The sequence below is a fragment of the Plectropomus leopardus genome, chromosome 4 (genome assembly GCF_008729295.1).
Source record: "Plectropomus leopardus isolate mb chromosome 4, YSFRI_Pleo_2.0, whole genome shotgun sequence".
Classification (NCBI taxonomy): domain Eukaryota; kingdom Metazoa; phylum Chordata; class Actinopteri; order Perciformes; family Serranidae; genus Plectropomus; species Plectropomus leopardus.
The window spans coordinates 4,097,872-4,119,031 of record NC_056466.1 but is presented as its reverse complement, the minus strand read 5'-3'; the positions used below and the strand labels follow the sequence as shown (position 1 = coordinate 4,119,031).

Below are 21,160 nucleotides of genomic sequence, written 5' to 3'. Positions count from 1 at the left end.
TATCTGCTGTATTCAGCTTTAACTCTTTAAAATGTGTGTATTTCTACAGCTGGTAAGCACTTATCAAATATCAAATATCACTCTTTATTGCTTCCATGCGTAGTTTTATGGTTCAGCAGGTCTCAGCAAAATTATTGTCAATGGAATATCTGTGGCGTACTTGTGTTTGATGGACAGAATGTACTGTGTTTTAGGATATTTACAGCACAAAGCTTTACAAAGGAGGTGCAAGCTTTGTTGACAGCACAGTAGGAACTAAATTCCTGTTTCCCCTCCTCTAGGTAACATGGACAGGCACCATTATGAAACTTTTGAGAAGTTTGGCAACAATACTTTCCTAGTACACCTTGACAACGGGAGGGCGTGAGTATCCCTGGTGTATTAGTGTGTGTATATTTTTTTGGTGGCTTGCTGGGGTTGTGATTGTGATGTGGCTTGACTGGATCATTGCAGATTTGGACGTCACTCCAAAGATGAGCCTTCCATCCTCGTCCCTCTGGAGCAGTGTTGCAGGTAAAAACAAGAATATGATAACTCAGTAGTTATTGACTTTCAATTGAGGTAAAAGAGATTTTAATTTCATGAAATAAGGTTCTTCTCTGCATGATTTCTTACTTGCATTATTATCCTGTCCTGTCCTTCTTTCACTCCAACACCTCTCTCTGTCATTTTGCTCTTTCTCTAGAATCCGCCGCTCCACCTGGCTACGGCTGCGTCTGCTGTCCCTGCCACAGTATCGTCTCAGTGATGTCATGAGGACCTCGCTCTCCCAAGATCCTCTTCACAGTGTGGCTCCATTGCTGTCAGAGCCCCACCTCGCTGCTCTGGATCGCCGCTTGAAAACTGTGCTGGAGACTGTAAGTCGTTGCCAAAAGACACCGAGTGAGGACAGTGGTGATGATGTCATTTATGACGACATTTCCAACTTTAAAGACATGGTCACACCTGCGGGGTAGGACAGTCTGCACCTCTTATATGTTACAATATCAATGTATATGATTGCATATCACACTGGTACGTGCAAAACGTTGTCAGCAGTTATGGTTATGTAGTTAAAGTCACAAGGACTTACATGGTGCCGTGAGATAATCACAGTAAAACAAGTTTTATAAACAGGACAATACATGCGGAAGGACTATTATTGTTTATTTTATTTTATAAACTCCAGAGCTATATAGAGCTCTGAGAAATTTTGGATTCTACAACACTGATTACTTTGAGCCACTATATATATATATATATATATATATATATATATATTTATATATATATATATATATATATGTAATTGAGAAGTCACAACCATTTACAATAAATCCACATTGCAAAAAATCATGTTTTGAAAGTTATTAAGATTTACATTCAAATAGGCTATGCATGATAAGAAGCAATAATGGAAAGGATTGTCACTTTTCAATGACACTTGTCTTGCCCAGAAAATCTTATGACCATTATTAAGTACTGAAAATTCAATATAAATATACCAAAAAAGGTGACGTTTCTTTTGTTATTTACTTGAAAAGTTGGTGCATATAAATGTGTATAATGTTACACATTAAATACTGTGTGTTTTGTGACTAAATTTTTGAGAGATGCAGTTTACTTTGACTGGTGAGAAACAGTTTTTTTTTTAGTTTTGTCTTATTTTGCATCATGTCACAATAGTTTCCTTGATATTAACATAGTACACTGACTGTCTTGACCCAGACTGATCTGTCTCAAAGGAGATTTTTGAGTAAAATCCTCATTTTAGCCAGTCGTGCTCTTTGGTGGATTTTTTTCCCCCAATACAAACAGCAGTATCATGTGGAGTATACAGCACAACTGGGTCTTGTCCTTACATGTTTCCTTTGACCAGTGTGGAGGATTAAGTGGCATCTAGCGGTGAGGTTGCAGATTGCGACCAGCCCCAACACCTGATATCAGACAAAATTGTCAACTTGTTATCCTCCATTTTGATCTTCAGTCTGACTTAAGTTTTAGCTCCGTGCGGGATGGGGATTCGATGGCCCTAACCAATCACTAGTGACCCATATCCACCTGGATCATTTTAAGTATTGAGCAGCAATAGCAGCGTCTACCTTGTGTATAGTGGTCGCCATTGTTTTTGTTACTCCACATTGGCTCTAGATCATAGCCTGACAGAAGCTTTACATTGGTGTTAGTCACAATGTCAGACAAGTGACTGGAACAACTACACTGGCCTTCACCTCAACATAACAATGTGAAATGCTCTCTCGAGTCAGTGTTTGGATGCCTCCTGCAGAAGGAATTACAAAAGCTTCCAGTGGAGTGGACATAGTGTGATTCAACTACAGTATAAAATACAAAACATCAGAAGATCCCTCTAAATTTTGAATTGCACCTTCTGATTCTTTAATGCATATTTCTATTGTTTGACATCTTCAACTTGCCTCTCCTCATCGTGATTGGATTCAATATGTTGGTTTGTTTATGGACAGACAAGGTGATTCTCATATTATTTTCATGTACTCGGTGTGTGATATGTACAGTAAACACTGTGTCTCATAGATATTTGATATGTGAGTGTTATAAAGCAGATGTGAAGGTATGTGTGGTTGACTTTGAGATATGTTATTGTAGCGTTTGAAGCAGTTCTGGAGTCTTTGTATCTAACTGTTTAAGAGTACTTAATATGTATCTTTTTTTAAGGCCGTAGTTTGTTTCACCAGAGTTGAGGACCTCCCTCAGGTGTGAGTCTACGTCACAGTTAATTGGGCAGCTGGCTGTCCTCCTTCTCCTTTCCTTTCAGGGCTTCAATCAATAATTCACCTGGCCCGGTCATATCGATGGCACCTACTCCCTTTTCTCCTCCTCTCGCTCGCTTGCTCGTTCTTTCCACTAAAACTGCTGCTGACGAGGGGGTAAAAGAGCTCGTTAACGGATGACAGAAAAAGAGAGAGAGGGAAAAAAGCACTATTGTTCTATCAGTGAGAGCGCAGTGAAGGTGACTTTCACTGCCTTAAGACGCCAATACACCAAGGACCAAAAAAAAAGCCTGAAGAAACTTTAGAGGTTTGAATGGGAATACAGACTCTGCACAGAAGTTTGTTCTCTCTCTGACGTTCATTTTTTGAGGCCTTTCTTTATTTGAAGTACGCATTATCTTTGAAATTGGTCACTATGTCTGCAGCCACCAGTGACCAGCTGCACAGATCAACTTTATCTGTCTATTTGGTAAGTTTATGCCGTGTCCTTGTTCTCTAACTTTGGTTTCTGTTCATGATGTTGATTATATTTTCGAGGAAGAACTATGATGTTTATTTAAACATTGCCTGGCTGGAGTGACATAGGTGAGTATCAGATTTAAAATGACGGTGTGTTAAGTGATAACCAGAATAACCAGTGTTTTTTTGGTGTGTTGGTTTGTATATCTTTCTGTGCGTGTGTGTGTGTGTGTGTGTGTGTGTGTGTGTGTGTGTGTGTGTGTGTGTGTGTGTAGAACCTGATGGAGCACTTCAATCCAGGCCTCCAGAAGCTTGTTGCTTTAGGAAACAGCTATGTAAAAGCTTTTCAAGGTGAGTGGGTTTGTGATCCAGCAGTGTCTTAGAGACTTAGTAAAATAAATTCATAGTGATAAATCCGACACAGATAAAAGATCACTGTGTTTATAAACAAACAACTTTTTTGAAAAGCTAAAAGCCATTGGGCTTGTATGGGGCGTTGGCTTTTTGGAGCCATACAGTAAAATGATCCAATGAACAGTGAGCTAAAACATAGTTTATAGGTATACTAATTAAATATGTAAAATTAAGTTATATGATAACAACTTGAAGCAGAATTTAGAGTTGCTTTCCTCAAAATGTAAGTTAGAAAAAAAAGGAAAAAAGTTCTGACTTTTTGTGTGCATCCTGTTGTATTTGCTTGTCTGACCTCACCAATTTTTCCTGTCTATTTTTTCTCCAATCTTTAGCCTGTGTGTTGCATTGGTAATTGGGTGGGTAGCATGTATCATTAATGTACCTCTCTGCCTGATAAAAAAAAGGAACAGGCTGTCAGTCACAGGGCAACAAGGCAGCATGGTAAAACTATCCCCTCTGGCATGGGGCTATTCCTGGACCAAAATCACATATCACATATCAGCAGCACTGTGAGTTATAATGAATAAAGGCAGAATTTATGGACTGAAGTAAGAGCAATTAAACTGGCCGAGATGTTACTCCAGAATCTAAAAATTTTGAATGTTACATTTTAAAAAAGTGTGTAGTTTATTGTACATTTTTGTGTGTGTGTACCCTACAGCTCTAGCTGTTTGTAGTGAAGCCTACTTCAGCGCTGTGGCTAAGATGGGCGACCAGGCCCTTCACACGCTTTCATCTCGCTCTCTTGGTAAGTGTGTGCTTCTGTGTGTGTGTGTGTGTGTGTTTGCATGCATGATTTATCATTCATATCTCCCCATAACAGGTTTCACCCTTAATTTATTGCATTCATTACAGAAACATAATTGTCCTCTAGAGATGGGGAAGTGCTCTATCAAGTTAATGTCAAGCCTAATCATAGCGACGCATCCCAGATTGTAAAATAACACACACACACTCGGTAACCTTAAAATTGCATCCTTACACTGCTCTGTCTCATCCTCTTGATTCTGTGTGTGTTCGTGTATGTGTATTTCTGCATGTATGTATGCCGTCCTGAGTGCACACATGAGTGCATATTTTCCACAAGCTTCACTTTCACTCTGCCCTCAGGGACGTGTGATACTGTAGCATTGTTAGTGGTAATTAGCATATTGCTAACGCATCCCCATGGAGAGTGGGTGGACTCATGGATCAGTACTAGCACAGCTCGACACACGTGGCTCTGCTGGGTCGGCTAACTGAGAAGGTCAGGGAGCCACAGCGTGACTATGGGACCTATTGAGTGACAGACTCTAAATTATGGATGGGGACAGTCTTTCAGCTGCACTCAATTCATTAGCTCGACCACAATCCACGACAATAGACAACACCAGAGGCACCCATAATAAAAAGGGCTTGGCTAACTTTCCACCATCTTAGCGTGATGATTTGAGCAGTGCTGAATTGTGTTAAAGTCATATATCAAATGACTTATATTCCCGCTCAAGTATTGTGCCTTCCTTTTGATAATTTAACACTAAATGAGTGACAGCATTGGGTCAATGATGAGTCAAAATGTAACAGGATCTTTTATACTCTCGAAGTGGAAGATTTTTTCTGATTCTTCTATGTTGTTGTACATCAGGGTTTCTGCGGTCATTAAATTCCTAGAAAAGTTACGCAATTAGAAAAACTGTTTTTCAGGCCTTGAAATAGTATAATAGTTTGATATATGTTTAAAAAATACAAAAATATGTCTAATGATATGCAAAATATGTTCCTTGTCTTATTAATTTAAAATTTAGTGCTGCATTGAATTACTGTTGAAACAACTGAAGAGACATGATGACAATCAACCTTAATTTTTTAAGATCACCTACGCTAAGGTTCAAGCAAGGTTGCAAAAACAATCATCACAGTGTCCACAAAACAAACATTTACCAATATATAAATGCATACTGTCTTGTCAAAATTATAATCACATCACATGTAAAAACAGTGCTGACATCCATAGGATCTCTTATTTTCCATCCCCCAAAAAGAGGTGCAACCTAGTCATTTTGCAAAGTACTGTATGGTTGTCATACATGTATGGTCATATACAGCTTGTTCTTTAATGACCGAGTAAAGTAAGAAGGCACTAGAAGTTTTCATATCAGTGTATGTGTGGCGGTACCCGACAATTTTAAATGAGTGTTTGTCCCTTTAAATCATTTTGTGTCTCCTTTCTAAATTGAGAGGTTTTTGCATGTCCATGAATGCAGCACTGGCAGAGCTCTTTTTTTCCACAGCAACAGTTTGTGAGTCGTAGGATAATAAGTTGAGAGCGATGGATGAGAGGAGCAGCTGCTGCAGATAAATCCAATATTTTAGATCTGGCCCAATTAACAATTAAATTTCACTTTCAATGCGCCTGAAGTTCTGCTGCTCCATCTGTGCCCAGAGTACGCTCTGCCCTCAGAGAGTGTGGTGCAATGATTATGGGTATATATAATTCAACAGTGTTCCTAATAAACGGTCCAGCTCCAAAAATAGAAAATCACTTTTTGGCGGCTGAAGTCTTAATCGTATAGAGGTGGCCACAAAAGTATGAATGTTTGGCAAACCCTGGCTGTATTGCTCTATTGGCCTACCTGTTTTAATCTACTTGAATAAAGTCATGGAAATGTGGTCAAATATTATGGAAAAGTTTTGAAAATCCATTGATAAAAATGTATGGTACTTGCACCTACAGAACATTTTGTTGCAAGTACATGTAACATATATATAATTTATTATGTCAAACAATACAACAGTATAATATTGTGTTGGTCAGTCTCTGATTTCTCTTTCTCCTTGTTTTAAACAGGGGATGTCCTGATACAGATATCGGAAACACAGAGGAGACTCACCGCAGAGATGGAGGGTGTGGTGAGTACATGTATTCAGTCAATACTCATGTTATTCAAACCAAAACACAGGATCCCAGTGGTCTTGGAAATGCTGACTAAATCTTTGAAGTGTCTTTGAAAGTTTTACTGAAAATGTAAATATCTAAAATGTTTTCACTGGTTTGTAATAATTCTTTTTGGTGATCAGATCATATTGTAGTTGATGATAACCACAGTAAAGAACTTACCAAGTGATAGGACATCCTGCTCAAAAAGTTGTTGACCTTTATCATCAACTTGTAATATTTGAGGCTTTTGTTAATTAAGAAATTTTGGTGAATGCTGACTCATTACAGACTGGTAGACCAAAGCTGAGCTCCACAGAAAGCTTTTAGGAGATGAGCTCCTGCTTGCATTTCACTGCTTGTTTAAAATTCACAGCGCCTCTCGAACCCTTGTGTGTGATTGTAGTGGCTTTCAGTGATGTGAATAAGCAAAACATGGGCTCTGATTAAAAAGCTGGCCTGAGGATGGAGCACATTTGCATATAGATTTAGACACACAAAACAATCTACTGTTTGAACAACAGGGAAGTTTCCATAATGACTTGGCTGCATCGCCGGGACGTTGTTGTTCTTCCTGTTTCAGTTCCGATGGTTCCAGATAGAGGTGCTGCAAGCTATGGAGAAGAATGTTAAGTTGGATGAGGAGTACATTGAGGTGAGTATAGAGAAATCATGTTTTTAGATCTACTTTTCTGAGAACTTGGTTGAGTTTAGGAGAATGTGGGGGAACTTTCCAGACTAGGATTCGTACTCAGTGAAAGGTTTGCATAAAAACTATTGCAATCATTTTTGTATTCATACTTTAAATGCATAAATTATCTTTTTTATTGACACAATAAAAAGAGAAAACTCAGAGCCGATAAGAAATTCATCATTATATTTTTGAGAATAAATGATAAGTGGAAGGAATTTGTTTTAGATCTGTGGCTAATTCTTACTTTGTGGCTTAAAGTATGAAAACTTCAGGTGTGTATTGTATACTCTGAAGTTCATATTGCCTGAATTAATGGTAGTTGACAAAATTAATCTTAACATATCCTTCAATATGATGAGAAATCCAGTGAAATTGGTCAATAATTTTTTGTTTTTAGCAGATCAGTTGCAGTAAATCTTTGACCGTTTTGCTGTGGAAGACTTTACAAAAATAATTGCTGTATCTGGTCATTTTAAGCACACGTATTGCATTTCCATCTACATAAACATCAAATCAGCTTTAAGTCCTCATTTGCAGTCACAATACTAGATGCTGGTTTTGATATAGTACCACCAAAGACCAAAATCAAACAAATCTGTAGAATTAAAACTTTCTAAGAATATCTACCTGAGTCTGAATTCTTCTGCAAGGGGGAAGCTAGTCAAGACCGGCATCAGTGGAGAGTCAGTTAGTCTCAGGAAATCTTTTATCATCAGATCAGAACTTCATCAATCAGTCTGTTTCCTGCTTTTCAGGGCAGTCGCAGAGTGTATGAGCTGGAGGTGAGGAACCAGGCAGAGGCTTTGGAGAAACAGCTCAGACGAGGAACCTACAGAGACTCTCTGGTAGTTACACACACACACACACACACACACACACACACACACACACACACACACACACACACGTAACACTATTCAGGTTTACACACTCACTGAGGTATACTGCACCACAGGTAGAAACTCATTTTTTGGTGTTATGGATCCCAGTGTTGGGAGCCTGCTGACACGCCTTTGAGTAAGAATCTCTTTCAGTAGCATTATGATAAACTTAGCTGGCTTCTATGACCATATGTCAACTCATCAGCCTGATAAAGTTGAGATATTTGATTGAGCGACTTCTTGCATCACGATTGGAATGTAATGTTAAAGTTATTTTCATGGAGTTTCATGTTAGCTGGCATACTTGTTATTCCAAATGCTACTAATTTAACTTTAAGTTGCCATTTTAATGATGACAATACACAGTAAATTAAGCTTCTCAGCCAGAGTGCCAACTAACTTGCCTTTAATGTTAAAAGAGAATATTCGTAAGGCTAATACTGTCATAATAACCACTGCATTGTTAAACAATTTTCTATTGGATGTGTTTTGGAACATGAGACTCATTCATAAGACATGGGTGTAGATATTTCGATAAATGGACTGTAGAGGAAGAGAACGCTCATTAAAGTAGCCTGCTTATGTTGAACTGAATTGAAATTACCTTGTGACATTTTGTCTTTCAGGTCTAGTGGTTTTGAAATAGACTTATAAACATCAAATCTAATCCATTTAATTGACTAAACAAATGAAAAGAGCAAGAAACTCATAAATCATACATATTTACTAATTAACCCCCCCGCCTTTTTTATCCCTGATGGGCCCATCAGCACCCACACAGTCCCTAAGCAATACTTCTGCACAATGATGTTGTTTCTTATATGTGTTTGTGTGCATGCTTCCCTGTGTGTGTTTTTAGGAGAACAGTGAGTACATGCTGTACCTGAGACAGAGCCAGCAGGAGATCCAGAAAGAGGAGGAGAGGAGGTATCGCTTCTTGGCAGAGAAACACTGTGGCCTCACTCAGTCACTTCTCTTCCTGATAAACAAGGTTCAACACACACACACACACACACACACACACACACACACACACACAAACACAAACACATGGGCCGCACAGCAGTTTTATTCCACCCGTGTGATAGCATGTTAATTGCTTGATTATATGAAATTCACGTCTCAATGTCCGTTGGCTCATTAACTGAAGCGTTTCTGTTCATTTTGTTGCTGCCTGGGACTTAATGAGGTGCTCACCTCTCTCATCTGTTTTCAGACCGGTGCATCTCTCCAGCAGAAGGCAGACGGATGGAAGGAGAAAGTGAACGAGACGAGAGGGTCCAGGCCTCGAACTCCCACCCATTTGGATCAAGATGCACAGGTACCAAGGCGTTACGTGATTTAGTCAATTATTTTTAATCAATGTGAGCATTACACTCAGTTTATTAGTATTCAAAGCACAAGACATCCTGAAAATAAGCTGTACTGGAGTGGGATGCGGCACCAGTATCTGTATATAGCCCCAGTAGCATGATTTATGGAAACTTTACACCCTGTTTTGTGTCAAACCTTCCATAAAATGATCATATAATGGCCAAGGCCTTTCTAATTATTAACTAAAGGGAGGAAAAAAAACTTCATTTGATACAGGATATCATTAGGCACGACCCTTTATAATGAACTCTCGTTTTATCAGTTTATTACTTTATTATATTTTAGTAAGAGGCCTTCCCTGTTTTTTAATCTGCTCTAACACTTTCGTCCAGTGGTTCAGGGGTCTTAATTTGTTCACCGCATTGAAAGATTTTACTGCACAATTATTGGCCACTTTATAAGGTTCACCTCCAAAATCTTTTGCAGTCTAATACAGCAGCTCAGCCGTAAATTCTTTCTTTCCTGAGATAATAAGGTTCAGTTTTTAATCTCTGTGTGTGGGGAGTATTGAGTTACATAGAATGGATCCCGAATATTTGCAAAGAGTGTGATAAAAATGCGTCCATGTGGCTGTGCCCAGATTGTCAAACTAAAACTAGCGTCTTTATGTTTTTATCAGCTGCAAGGCACAGCAGTGAAAATACTGTCAATACAGCTTTCTCTAAAACTGATTATTTTAGGTGGGGCTTTTTTAGGTGGCTAAAATACATTTTTCATTGTTGTCCCCTCCACAGCAGTAGATTGCTTAGCTTCAGTCAGTTATTACTCCAGCCTGCTTTTCCAAACTGGTGACATGTAGATTGACATCCACTATAAGTAATACACTGACTGTAGATATGTATCCCAATACAAACTTACTTCAAAAAAGCCAAACTATCCCTTTAATGTGCTAGATTGCTATTTAAAATATAAATTTATTTTATTTTTCTTATTTTTTACCTGTGTTGCTTCTGGACAGTTGCGAGGTTCAGTGAGCTCCTTGCTGCAGACAGTAGCCAGAGATGAAGACATGTCCTGGGCCAGGAGGGAGCAGCAGGCTCTGGGCAGAGTGCCCTCTAGAGGTGGGAGGAAGACTGCACCCTGTGTAAATTGTCATTGTTGAAAATTAATATGATGACATTGTGACCACCTTTGAAGCCACACAAGATCAGCAGTACTTGCTTTTGCAACATTAGACTATGTACTGAAACATACCGCTCTGCACATTGGCATTGTGTAAATTACATAAGAGTTCTTGGATTAATGTCTGAGTAAATTAGCTGTCTTTTTTTGCCAAGGAAGATGCAGTAGTTTATGAACACCCAAAATGGTCTTTTTTCCCATTTCCTCACAGCTTCTTTAAATTCAGTTTTAATGGCACTTTTTAAGCATGAGGCAGGAAAGTTTTGTTTTTTTGTCTAACTCTCTCTCCCTCTATCCTGTTCTTCTTTTACACTCTCCACTCGTCCTCCACTTGTTCTCCACCCTCCAGCGCCGTCTCCCCTCCCCAGCCGCTCTCGCTCCAGCTCAGTGGGGGAATCTCTGGGTTTGGGTGGAGGGAGAGCCATGAGAGCGCTGGTATCTCATCCCTCCTCATCCAACCCAAAGCTGCTGCCTTTCAACAGGGGAGAGACCATCACTGTACTCGTCCAAGAACCACGCAACGGTTGGCTGTATGGACGCACTGACAGCAGCCTGCGGTGGGTAGCTGAGAGACAGGATGTACACGTGTATGAATTCCGGAACAAGAGCCATAAATTAGTGTTTTTTAAATGCTTTTACATGGGAATAAAACTATATGTGACAATTTATAACTTTGAGCAACCAGTAGGAATTGCATTAGATAAAGTCCCTGGCACCATTGTTGTTTCTGAGCCCTCTCACTCTTAAATAAAATTGTTTCAACACAGATGGAAAAGCTAACTAATTATTCAAGATACAAAAGAAAACTGAAAAGAAATGTAAACCATTCTGCCATTTGTTCTTTTATTATGAGAGGAAAATGTCTCGCATTGCTGATTAGTCACAAGTATGGACAGTGGGCTGTTCGCCTTGGAACATAAAAATGTTTTGAAAAGAGAAATCTCAGCAGCTTTCAGGGGAAGAGTTGAGTCATGGTTATTTATCAGCAACTCAACAAAGCAACACAGATCAGCAAACGTCATTCTACGCAATAAGTCAGTGAAGCTATTTATTTTGAACATCTTTACATTATGTGATGAAATCTAAATGCGTTTTTTGTAAGTTTCCATTTTGCAAGAGCACAGAAGAATACTGTAATGCAAAAGAGTTTGATAATCAAGGGCAGAAAAGTTGCATAAGAGCTGAAACAGGCATTCATAGACACTTGAACATTCATTTCAAGTCTGAAAAATATGCAGTATGTATTGTCTGATAAAATGTATTACAGTATATACTGCTGGAACAAAGACAAGAGGGTTTATGGAGTTGGCTGTTTCCTCATGTGTATCTGTCTTATCTCCTCCAGTCAGGGCTGGTTTCCTGCTGCTTATGTGGCTCCTGTTGAGGATTTCTCCAACACTTTAGCAACAAGGTAAGAATTACCGTCACACTGCACTGCAAGTCCAGCAGAGGATTTTAGATGAATATGTATAGTCGCCAACATGTCGGCTTCTTACAATGTATATTATAAGTGATAGTGTGACAGATTTCAGTGTAATCTTGTTGACCTTGGATTAAGAGAGACGCTCACCTGGAAAAATGCTCCTGCTCCCAGACACTGACCAGCATATGACCCGCTAAAGTGTCCTCAAGCACGAAACCCAATGCCTAACATTTGTAGGACCCTAGGATCCTGAACCAGGGATACTCAATTTGCTTGGCTCGGGGACACTTTTTGCAAAATGACAGGAGTCCAGGGGCCAGTTAATAAACAAACAATAATAGTTATCAGAAATAAATATCTCTGCAATATCGATATTGATTACATAACCCAGTGCTACTCTCTGGCACCTCCTTTACATTCAAAGTACAAAAACAGGTTGTGAAAAACAGTTTGTTGTCATTTTCTAAACTTTTGCCTTAGTCTGAACAAGTAGAAAATATTGTTGTATTTCAGGGATCACAGCAGAGACTCACTTTACTAATATCTAAGATGCATACATGGTTGGCTGCGTTGTAAGATAAATTATACAGTTTAGGCTTGGGGAACATAGTCAGCTCAGAAATGGGAGAGAAGTTTTTATTTATCTTCAATTAAAATATTCCAGGTGACTGTCCTGCTATAAATGACAAAAAGTTCCTATTTGTTCACTTTTGACCCTTCAGTGGTGGCTCACTAAGAAGCCACAGTATGAACAACCTGCTGGACCCCACTGACACCTTGACTGACCAATCAGAGAGCAAGAACTATGGAGACGTCCCGCCGCCAGCCACACCCAACCGCAGAGCCTCAGTAGACTTCCGGCCGATCTCTCCTCTGCCTGAGAGGAAGCTGGAGTCAGCCCTTGAGACAAAGCCAAGTCAGACGAAGAGCTACACCGAACAACCACCTCCACCTCCTCCCCCACCGCCTCCTCCTCCCCCGAGTCAGAATCTTCGACGAGGCTCTGTAGATTTTCGACCAATCTCTCCCCTCCCCGAGAGGAGTGAATCCACATCTGATGTCCAGGTACCAGAAGTTTAGTTCTGAAAGTAATTTACTCCCAAAGGATGGCAAGATGTTTTTTCCTTTGTTCCATAAGAAGTAATCATGGTACACTTACCCTGCTTTACTTGTTTTGTGCAATCCTCTCTTTTCTTAGGCGTTATCCCCACATGGGCAACCTGAAAACCCACTGTTTCCCAGGTAATTTTGAGTTTTTATTCATTAATGGAAAGAAGTGTGCTTTCTCTCCATACAGTGTCTGATGAATTCCAGTAACTTTTTAAACATTTTATTCAGGATTACCTTTCCCTATTTGCTAGTCAGTATTTTATCTGGGATATTATGTATCTGACTTTATTTCAATTCAACACAGTTACTTGATGACAAACAAATATGCATGATCATGTACAAGGACTATTACTGACAATACTGAGTATTAGATCTGTGCTGGTAGCAGGTGTCTGGGTTTGGGTGCAGTTTAAGAGGATTTTCCTTCTCAATAAGAAAACTGTTGTGAAAAGAAAATGTGAAACATTTTTCGGTATAAAAACAGGCCAGCCATTAGGAAATAATATGGGCAGAAAAGTGGGCCCCTCTTTCACACTAACTAACTAATTTAGTGGGATTTCTTAATTTATAAGTAACATAGCCAACATGTTCATTCAATCTTGATGGATACATTAATCAAATATTGCTCAAATTCGGTACAGAACTAAAATAGCGTAAAGAGTACATGGCTGTCAACCCACAGTTTTCCAGACATACTCAGTTTATGCAACTGAAGACTGTTTAGGGACTGCAGTATGCAGGAATATTTACTTGCACCATCTTTAAAAATGGCAATGCACACATTTTTTTTGGCCACAATCTTTTGTAAATTTTGGAGCGTTATTAAGCCCCTGTCCTGACAAAAAAGCTTGTAATGGCTGGTATCGATGGATGCCCTAGATCATCTTGTTTAATACAATACCTGTGTTTTAACTGTAGGATTTTAACAGGGCCTGTTACAGGACAAACTCTTCACCTTCAGCTCCGCCTGTCATATCGGGTGCTCCTTCACATTTGTTCTGGCCAGAGGTTTGGCCTTTAACTCTCTTCTGCTTTCATACATGTATTCACTGTGTTAATACATTTAAAATGTGTTGTCAGTGATTAAAGTCAGCAAGTAAATTGTTGTACATAAGGCTCAACCATTGAACTTTTCATTGGCTTCCCCTTGGCCTTGGGCTCATCTGTACCCTTTCACCCCCCCTGATGGCGAGCCTGTATAAAAACGATAGAATATGATAAAAATGGGTAGCAGTAGCTCAGTCTGTGAGAGAGGTGCTAGCTCATGCTCCTTTACAGTGATGACATGCCCTTGAGAAAAGCACTGCACACCCAAACTGCTTGGGGCGCCTGTCCATGGGCAGCCCCCTCGCTCTGATATCTCTCCAATAATTAAGTGTAGAGGTCCTGCGTGCATGGATCTGTATTTCGGGCTTGTTTCTGTGTAATCTGTAAAATAACAGAGTGAAAAAAATTGAATTTCCCCTTGCACAGACCTTAGATATTGGATAACTAACACAAATGGAAAGTGATTAAAATGCATGTCTTTTGTAGATGCATCTTGCTTATACACATTACCTCTGAAGCATGCTCACCAGCATGCTCTCTATCCACAGTCAAAATTTTCCATCTTCTGGATGAGGTCTGGTGTTAGTTTCCCAGCCTGGAGTGTGTGCATATGTGTGTACGTGGTTTATTTGGGTTGGCGGAAAGCAGTTGAGCGTGTGAGGTGTTGTATAACATCGTTCGTCATCCTCTTGTTTCAGAGGCACAAACCCATTTGCCACTGTAAAGCTTCGCCCCACGACGACCAATGACAGATCCGCCCCTCAGATCCTCTGATCCGTCAGCACTCGTGCAGGCGGGGTTTGTAACCAAGGCTGCCTGATCAGGTTGTGGAGGCAGGATATACAATTTTTGTTTCAGGAGAATGTAATGACAGCTCTGAAATGTGACAGCCCTGAGCCAGAGAGGCAGAGGAAGGTTTGGTGACTTTTCTGTACAGTGTTTGATAAGTTGAGGTTTTCATGCACCAAACACAAAAGAGATACTGAAGTACTTCTCAGTGGTTAAATATCACAACTTTTGAAGTAGTTGCTTTATCAAGTCTATGTACAGTATTTACGTTTTTATATAGATAGCTCTGTTTGTCTGTTATAGTAGATGGGAATATGCTTACTCTCTAGCTAAAAGTTAAAATATTTCAGTTTGTGTTTTTGTTACTCTTGGACAGAACCAGGCTATCTTATTCCCTTTGTTTCAAGTCCTTATGCTAAGCTACCTGTCTGCTGGCTCTAGCAACATGTTTAGTCTGCAGACAGCTACTCAAATTTCTTTATTTCTTGAACTACTTTTTTTTTTTGCTGAAGTTGTCATCATGCTATGCTCATTTTCTAAGCAAATGTATCCTAAATCAGAATCTTTTTTGTGCATGTGATCAGTGTTGTGCATGAGCACGTTAAAAGAGATCCATTCATTGAGCATGCTCATGTTTTTGGTGAATGTTGAACTGAGTTTGCAACTTATAAACTTGAGCATCATTAACTCTCTCGACAGTTGACAACCCTTGTTCTACAGCACCAGAGGATTTACGGCACCCAGCATGCTGACACACAACCGGCATGGCGTGTGCTAATGGCGTTTCGAACAGTACTTACAGTGTACAAGTGATAGGGTGACAGATTTCAGTGTGACAGGTTGACCTTGTATTTAGACATACCCTTACATGGAAACATGCTCCTGCTCTTAGATGCTAGCCAGAGATACACAGCTTACTTAGCTGGGAGGACACTTCTGCATAATGACAGGAGGCTAGGGGCCAGTTAATAAGCAGGCATTAATATTATATATCACTATAATAATAGAACTGCCTATTTTCAAACTTCTGAATGTGAGTAGCACTCACTCTAGTGACAGTTTACAGCACTAATTTTATTGTCATACAAGGATTTACAGCCCCCGACATGTAGACAAACAACACCAACATGCAAGCGAATAATGATGACAAGATTTTATTTTATTAAAAAAAAAAAAAACGTGGATGGAGATTAGTTAATTATTTGGGGCTGTAATTCAAAATTTTAATTGTGAACTACAAGTGTGTACTGGTTCATTTTAATCTGTGTGAACTGAACTCTTGTGAAGTGTGAACATGCACAACCCTGCATACAGATTTGATATGACAGATCTGAAATCCTTTCAAACCTGACCTGGGCCATTTTTATATTTGATCTTAACTACAGTACGATACATAGTGGATCACTCACATGGTGGCAATAGTTTTTATTTAAGGTTAAACTTAGGCCACAGCTTCTCACCTAGAGATTGTAAATGTATAATCGCCTTTGCTGTCCTGTGATTGACATGTTTTGCACTGTTTTGTGAGTTTAAAGTTTTGTGTCCTCTGTGAGTAACAATAAGTAAAGAGACAGTTATTACTCAAGTTTTTTTTATTATCATTTCTTACTCAGAACTTTTCTGTCTTCACAGCTCTCCTTATATATCATTTTATTCACTACATCATCTGATCGGAGGCAGGGAGTGTGGAGGAGGAGGGGAGAGAGGAGAGGAGGTGAGGTGAAGGAAGGTGGATGAGGAAAAGGAGTGGGAGGAAAGTGCACTGAGATGTGAACATCTAGAAGTAAAACCAATCGGACAAAATGCACAACCTGAAATACACAAAGGAAGGAAATTAAGATTTAAGAAGTCTTCATAACATCTACACCATCTACAGCACTAAAGTACCACCATCTGTTTTGAGACCACAAACTATCTTCATGAAATCATTAAGAATGATTCAGAAACCCATACAGCATGTGCGATTAAATATATATAAAAATGAAAAAAATGAAACTGGTTCTCGCTATGCCTTTATGTTTCTCCTCAAGATAACTCCCTGGTGGCCTGCTTCTGCAGGGTTTTGTAGAGAGCAGGCCTGGTCTGACTCCATGTGTGGGGTCCCGACGAAGGTGAGAGGAGTTTGAAGGTGGCAGGTACAAAACATGAATGCAGGGACGAAGAGGAGGAGGAAGAAAAAGGGGGGTGTTCAGCTATCCCCTACTCATGCACCAAGGCCTCAAACTCTGAAAAAGACAAATAAAAACATTTACGTTAATATAAAGATAAACTTCAGTGATCTGCATCTTAGCCTACATTCTAACCTGCACACTAATCACCCTCTACCTCCTTTACTTTCTACTGTAATTTTTATTTATAATATAATATTTTATAACACGATCATATTTAATGATATTTAGAACTTTTTACTCTTTGCAATATTCCTCCGTTTTCTCACCATCAATGCCGATCTTGCCGTCGCCATCTTTGTCTGCGGCTTTGAGGAATGCTGATGTCTCAGAGTCAGTCAGATCTCTGCCCTCTGCGGAAAAGCCCTTCAGTACAAACCTAAGGGAAGTACAGGATGTGGAAGAAAAAGTAAAGCTGTTCATGAACCTTTTGCAACCAGGCCCAGTCTCCTTTTTGTGAAACTAAAGGAGAATGTTGGCATTCCACCGTGCATTACATTTAGTGGATACAGTGAACTCTGAAATAATACTATAGCTAATGTGTGATGACACACACACACAAATAACTTGGCAACAGTTAGGAAAAGATCATGTTTGGGCTTAAAGTAGCCAGTTTTGAGGGCACAATCCCAGCATTAAAAGCAGCAATGTCTCAGAAAAAACACCTGCTGTCTGTGACATTATTCCCACCAAGAGGTCCTACAAAACAACCACAGTTTGGAGCCTAAAAAGCAGATGGAAACATACCGATGTGTCACTACAAATAACCAATGTTTGGAGCCTAAAAAGCTGAATGATACACACCAACGGATTCCTAAAAATCACTTATGTTTGGAGCCAAATGCACAAATGGAAATACAGCTACAGGTTGTTACAAAACACCTGAGATTGGAATCTAAAATGCCAAGAAAAATACACAGACAGGTCGCTACAAGACACCTAAGTTTGGAGTCGTAAAAACCTGTCTGAAAGAGACAAGTTGCTACAAAACACCTAAGATTGGAATCTTAAAAACATTGACCGAAACACACCAAAGTATTGCTACAAACCACCTAAGTTTGGAGCCTAAAAAGCTGATGGAGATAAAGCAACAGGTTGCAACAAAACACCTAAGTTTGTAGCCTAAAAAGCCTATGGAAACACACTGACAGGTCACTGCTAATACTATGTATTTTTATGTTATTGTGTCTGTGTGACTTTCTCACTTGAGCTCCTCCTCCTCTATGAAGCCGCTACCGTCCACATCCAGAACCTTGAAGACCTTCTTGACGTTTTCAGCTGACATGGCCCTCATTCCCACCATTTCAAAGAACTTTTTAGGGTCGAATGTTTCTCCTACAAAAGGCAAAACAGAAGGTACAGACAACCATCAAACAGCTTGTAAAATTCTGCCTTTACATTATCCAGTTTAAAATGTTTTGCACACGTACAGACGTAGTTTTCTGCAGTTTGAAAAGATAAAAATATGTGGATTTGCTGTTTCAGTATCCAAAGCTAACTTCTCAAACTTTGCAGGCCTGTCTCTGCTGAGAAAACCATGTCGACTCCACAACTGTTACAGACCTGCAAAGGCTTCAAGAGCTTTCTTGATCTCCTCAGCTTTCAACAGATCTGTCATCGACATTTTGCCAGCTGGATAGATGGACAGAGAGAGACAAGAGGGGCAGAGAGCATATGACAGGTAAGAAATAAAAAAATATTTCAAAGATTTAAGTGAGGACGTCAGCCAAAATGGGAGCACAAGAGTTTAAGATTTAGAACAAAAGCTAAAACTGTTAACATTGTGTATGCAGGTGTCTGTGGAAGTAGGCTAAATGTCTGGCCAAGAGATACTTAAGGACTAGATGTAAAGTAATATATAACATAGTCTGTTGTTTGGAGATGACATACACAAATATACACGAAGAGGATTGTGACCCTGGCGGACCTGGTAGAATTACATTCAGGCATTCAAAAGATGGCCTCAGAGGAACTTGGCACAACGGGAGACGATCCACGGCCGTGGTTTAGAATTTAAGATGTGGGCATAAATACAGTCTAGCATACACAATACATATAACTAAATCACAGACACACACAACCACATTATACTCAACAGATATGTACACACAAGCACATTTACTTCTTTATTCATGTGAATTATTTGACTGTTCTTCTAAAACTAAATTTAATCACGTCTTTGATCTTGGTTTTTTGATCTTGCATCCCCTGTTGGACAGATACAGTGTCTAATTAACACAAGACACTAGCAGTTGCACATTTGAGTGGAGGATTGCACCACTTGTTGGGTTGTTACTGTCATGTCCCTCTGATTTACAAACAGCAAAATGCAGTGTTTTGGAAATTCAGTGAACAGTTGACTGGACCTATTCAGTATAAGACATTGCAACATTATGACATGGACTTTTACAGAAATGAAAAACATATAAAACAATAACATCCCACAGACATTGATGGCATCAAATTTATTCATTATTTATGTATTTGGATCCCCATTAGCCACTACCAGGGTTGCAACTACTCTCCCTGGAGTCCACACAAGTAAATACTACATCATAAAGTATAACAAATGTATAATTTAAAATCCAAGGCAAAAAGGAACAAAAGGTCAAGAAGAAAACAGGAAAAGTGCAATAAAAACAACAATCAACACAATACAATACAATACAGTCAAACTAAAATTAATGATATGCAAATTGTGGTGTGCTTACTGAGAATTTTTCTCATCAAAATATCCACCAATTATCACCAAATGTATGCAAAACCTTAACTCCTGAGTACACAGTTTGTATGGTGTAAATTGGTGTAAACACTTAGCTAACACTTAGCTGAAAGCAACATTATGCAACTTTTAGTTGATTGTTGAGTTTTGGATTGGTGCTTTGGTGTGACCATCATCCAAAGGCATCAGTATTTGAAGCCTTGGGAGTTGCATAATGTTGCTTTAAATTGTTATTATGTGGACATTTTACTTATTTTTATTCATATTTATACTCCGTGTCAATTATGCGTTGTATTATAGATGGAAGACATGAGATGTCAGGACACTTAACCCAAATTTCAGAGAAACTCCCCCGCACTGTCTAAGTTGCAAAAGAAACTAATTTATTGCAATCTTCATCAGGCAAACAGTGTGCTTGCAGTCTGTTTGTTAGATGAACTGAAAGGCCCGATAAATTCTTAAAGTTAAAGTTAGACCGTTTGCAAATTGTGTCCTACTTGTCCCTCTACTGCACACTGTTTGAAATAGATGTGCGAGGACATTTAACCCTGAACCTTTCCAATTCAAATGTTCAGTAAATAGATAGATCTAGAGTATTTTAATAATGCAATAATAATAACGCAAGACATATACAACACTTTAGAACAATATACAGGACTTATATACATGTGGGGGTAGACACAGTGCCAGTGGTGCAAAATGAAATGCACAATATCCTGTAAAGTTGTGGTGCCATTATGAATCAGATAATATGATTTGAAAGAGGATGAAAAGGTTTTTTGAGTCCAGAGTGAAAGAGTCTATTTTGGTCTTTAGACAGTAGGGGGACACAGACATTGACCCACCTGACGCAGACGGGACACAGTGCTCACAGTGAAAGTCTGGGCTATGTGTGCAGCTTGAGTGTAATGCTAAATATCACTAAAGAAAGAGTGTAAATGATCTGCTAAGTCGTGTTTCCCCAGAGTACTCAGTTGCAGTACACTGCAGTACAATGTCGACACCAGTGGGTGTCAGACCTGAGCTGAAGGCTTTTGGGGGTTTTGTTTACTTGTTTAGATCACTGGCAACAAGTGTTGAGTTGACAAGACAAATGTTTGATCAGTGTGTTTGTGCCTATAAGAGAACTGCGCTCCCTTGTGTATGTTATCTTACACATAGTGCCTTGGTGAGGATATGCAGAGCCCCCAGCGGAGAAGTTTTGATAGTCCCTCTGCAGGTTGCACTGTCTTGACCCCGACAAAATGTTTTACCCTCCCTGACAAAATAAAAACAGAGCAAGACAGAGATACACAATCATCCTCTTCCTTCCTG

At 39.4% G+C, this 21,160-nt stretch overlaps 3 protein-coding genes across 5 annotated transcripts in view; 2 read left to right on the top strand and 1 right to left on the bottom strand.

Moving 5' to 3' along the window:
- The window catches only part of LOC121942613 (extracellular serine/threonine protein kinase FAM20C-like), a 38,789-nt gene extending 37,763 nt beyond the window's left edge, over positions 1-1,026 (top strand). Inside the window, exons 9-11 of the mRNA XM_042485866.1 lie at positions 282-363; positions 454-513; positions 686-1,026. Coding sequence (XP_042341800.1) covers positions 282-363; positions 454-513; positions 686-956 — 413 coding nt within the window. The 3' untranslated portion in view covers positions 957-1,026. The remainder of the gene's footprint in view (positions 1-281; positions 364-453; positions 514-685) is intronic.
- A 2,118-nt stretch (positions 1,027-3,144) lies between these two features.
- Positions 3,145-14,941, top strand: baiap2l2b (BAR/IMD domain containing adaptor protein 2 like 2b). The gene is made up of 14 exons (XM_042484418.1): positions 3,145-3,198; positions 3,464-3,539; positions 4,264-4,350; positions 6,430-6,491; positions 7,100-7,171; positions 7,966-8,055; positions 8,951-9,082; positions 9,308-9,412; positions 10,424-10,526; positions 10,937-11,144; positions 11,933-11,998; positions 12,733-13,075; positions 13,209-13,252; positions 14,866-14,941. The coding sequence occupies exons 1-14, from the start codon at positions 3,145-3,147 to the stop codon at positions 14,939-14,941; spliced, it is 1,518 nt and encodes a 505-aa protein (XP_042340352.1).
- A 1,673-nt stretch (positions 14,942-16,614) lies between these two features.
- pvalb7 (parvalbumin 7) overlaps positions 16,615-21,160 on the bottom strand; it is a 50,212-nt gene continuing 45,666 nt past the window's right edge. For 2 of the 3 annotated variants that reach the window (XM_042484670.1, XM_042484669.1), the window contains 5 exons: positions 21,002-21,104; positions 18,688-18,756; positions 18,330-18,459; positions 17,394-17,503; positions 16,615-17,181 (listed from right to left, as the gene is read on the bottom strand). In XM_042484670.1, the coding sequence (XP_042340604.1) occupies positions 17,156-17,181; positions 17,394-17,503; positions 18,330-18,459; positions 18,688-18,756; positions 21,002-21,005 (339 nt within the window). In that variant the 5' untranslated portion in view covers positions 21,006-21,104 and the 3' untranslated portion in view covers positions 16,615-17,155. The remainder of the gene's footprint in view (positions 17,182-17,393; positions 17,504-18,329; positions 18,460-18,687; positions 18,757-21,001; positions 21,105-21,160) is intronic. The other variant, XM_042484671.1, reaches the window with a different exon arrangement.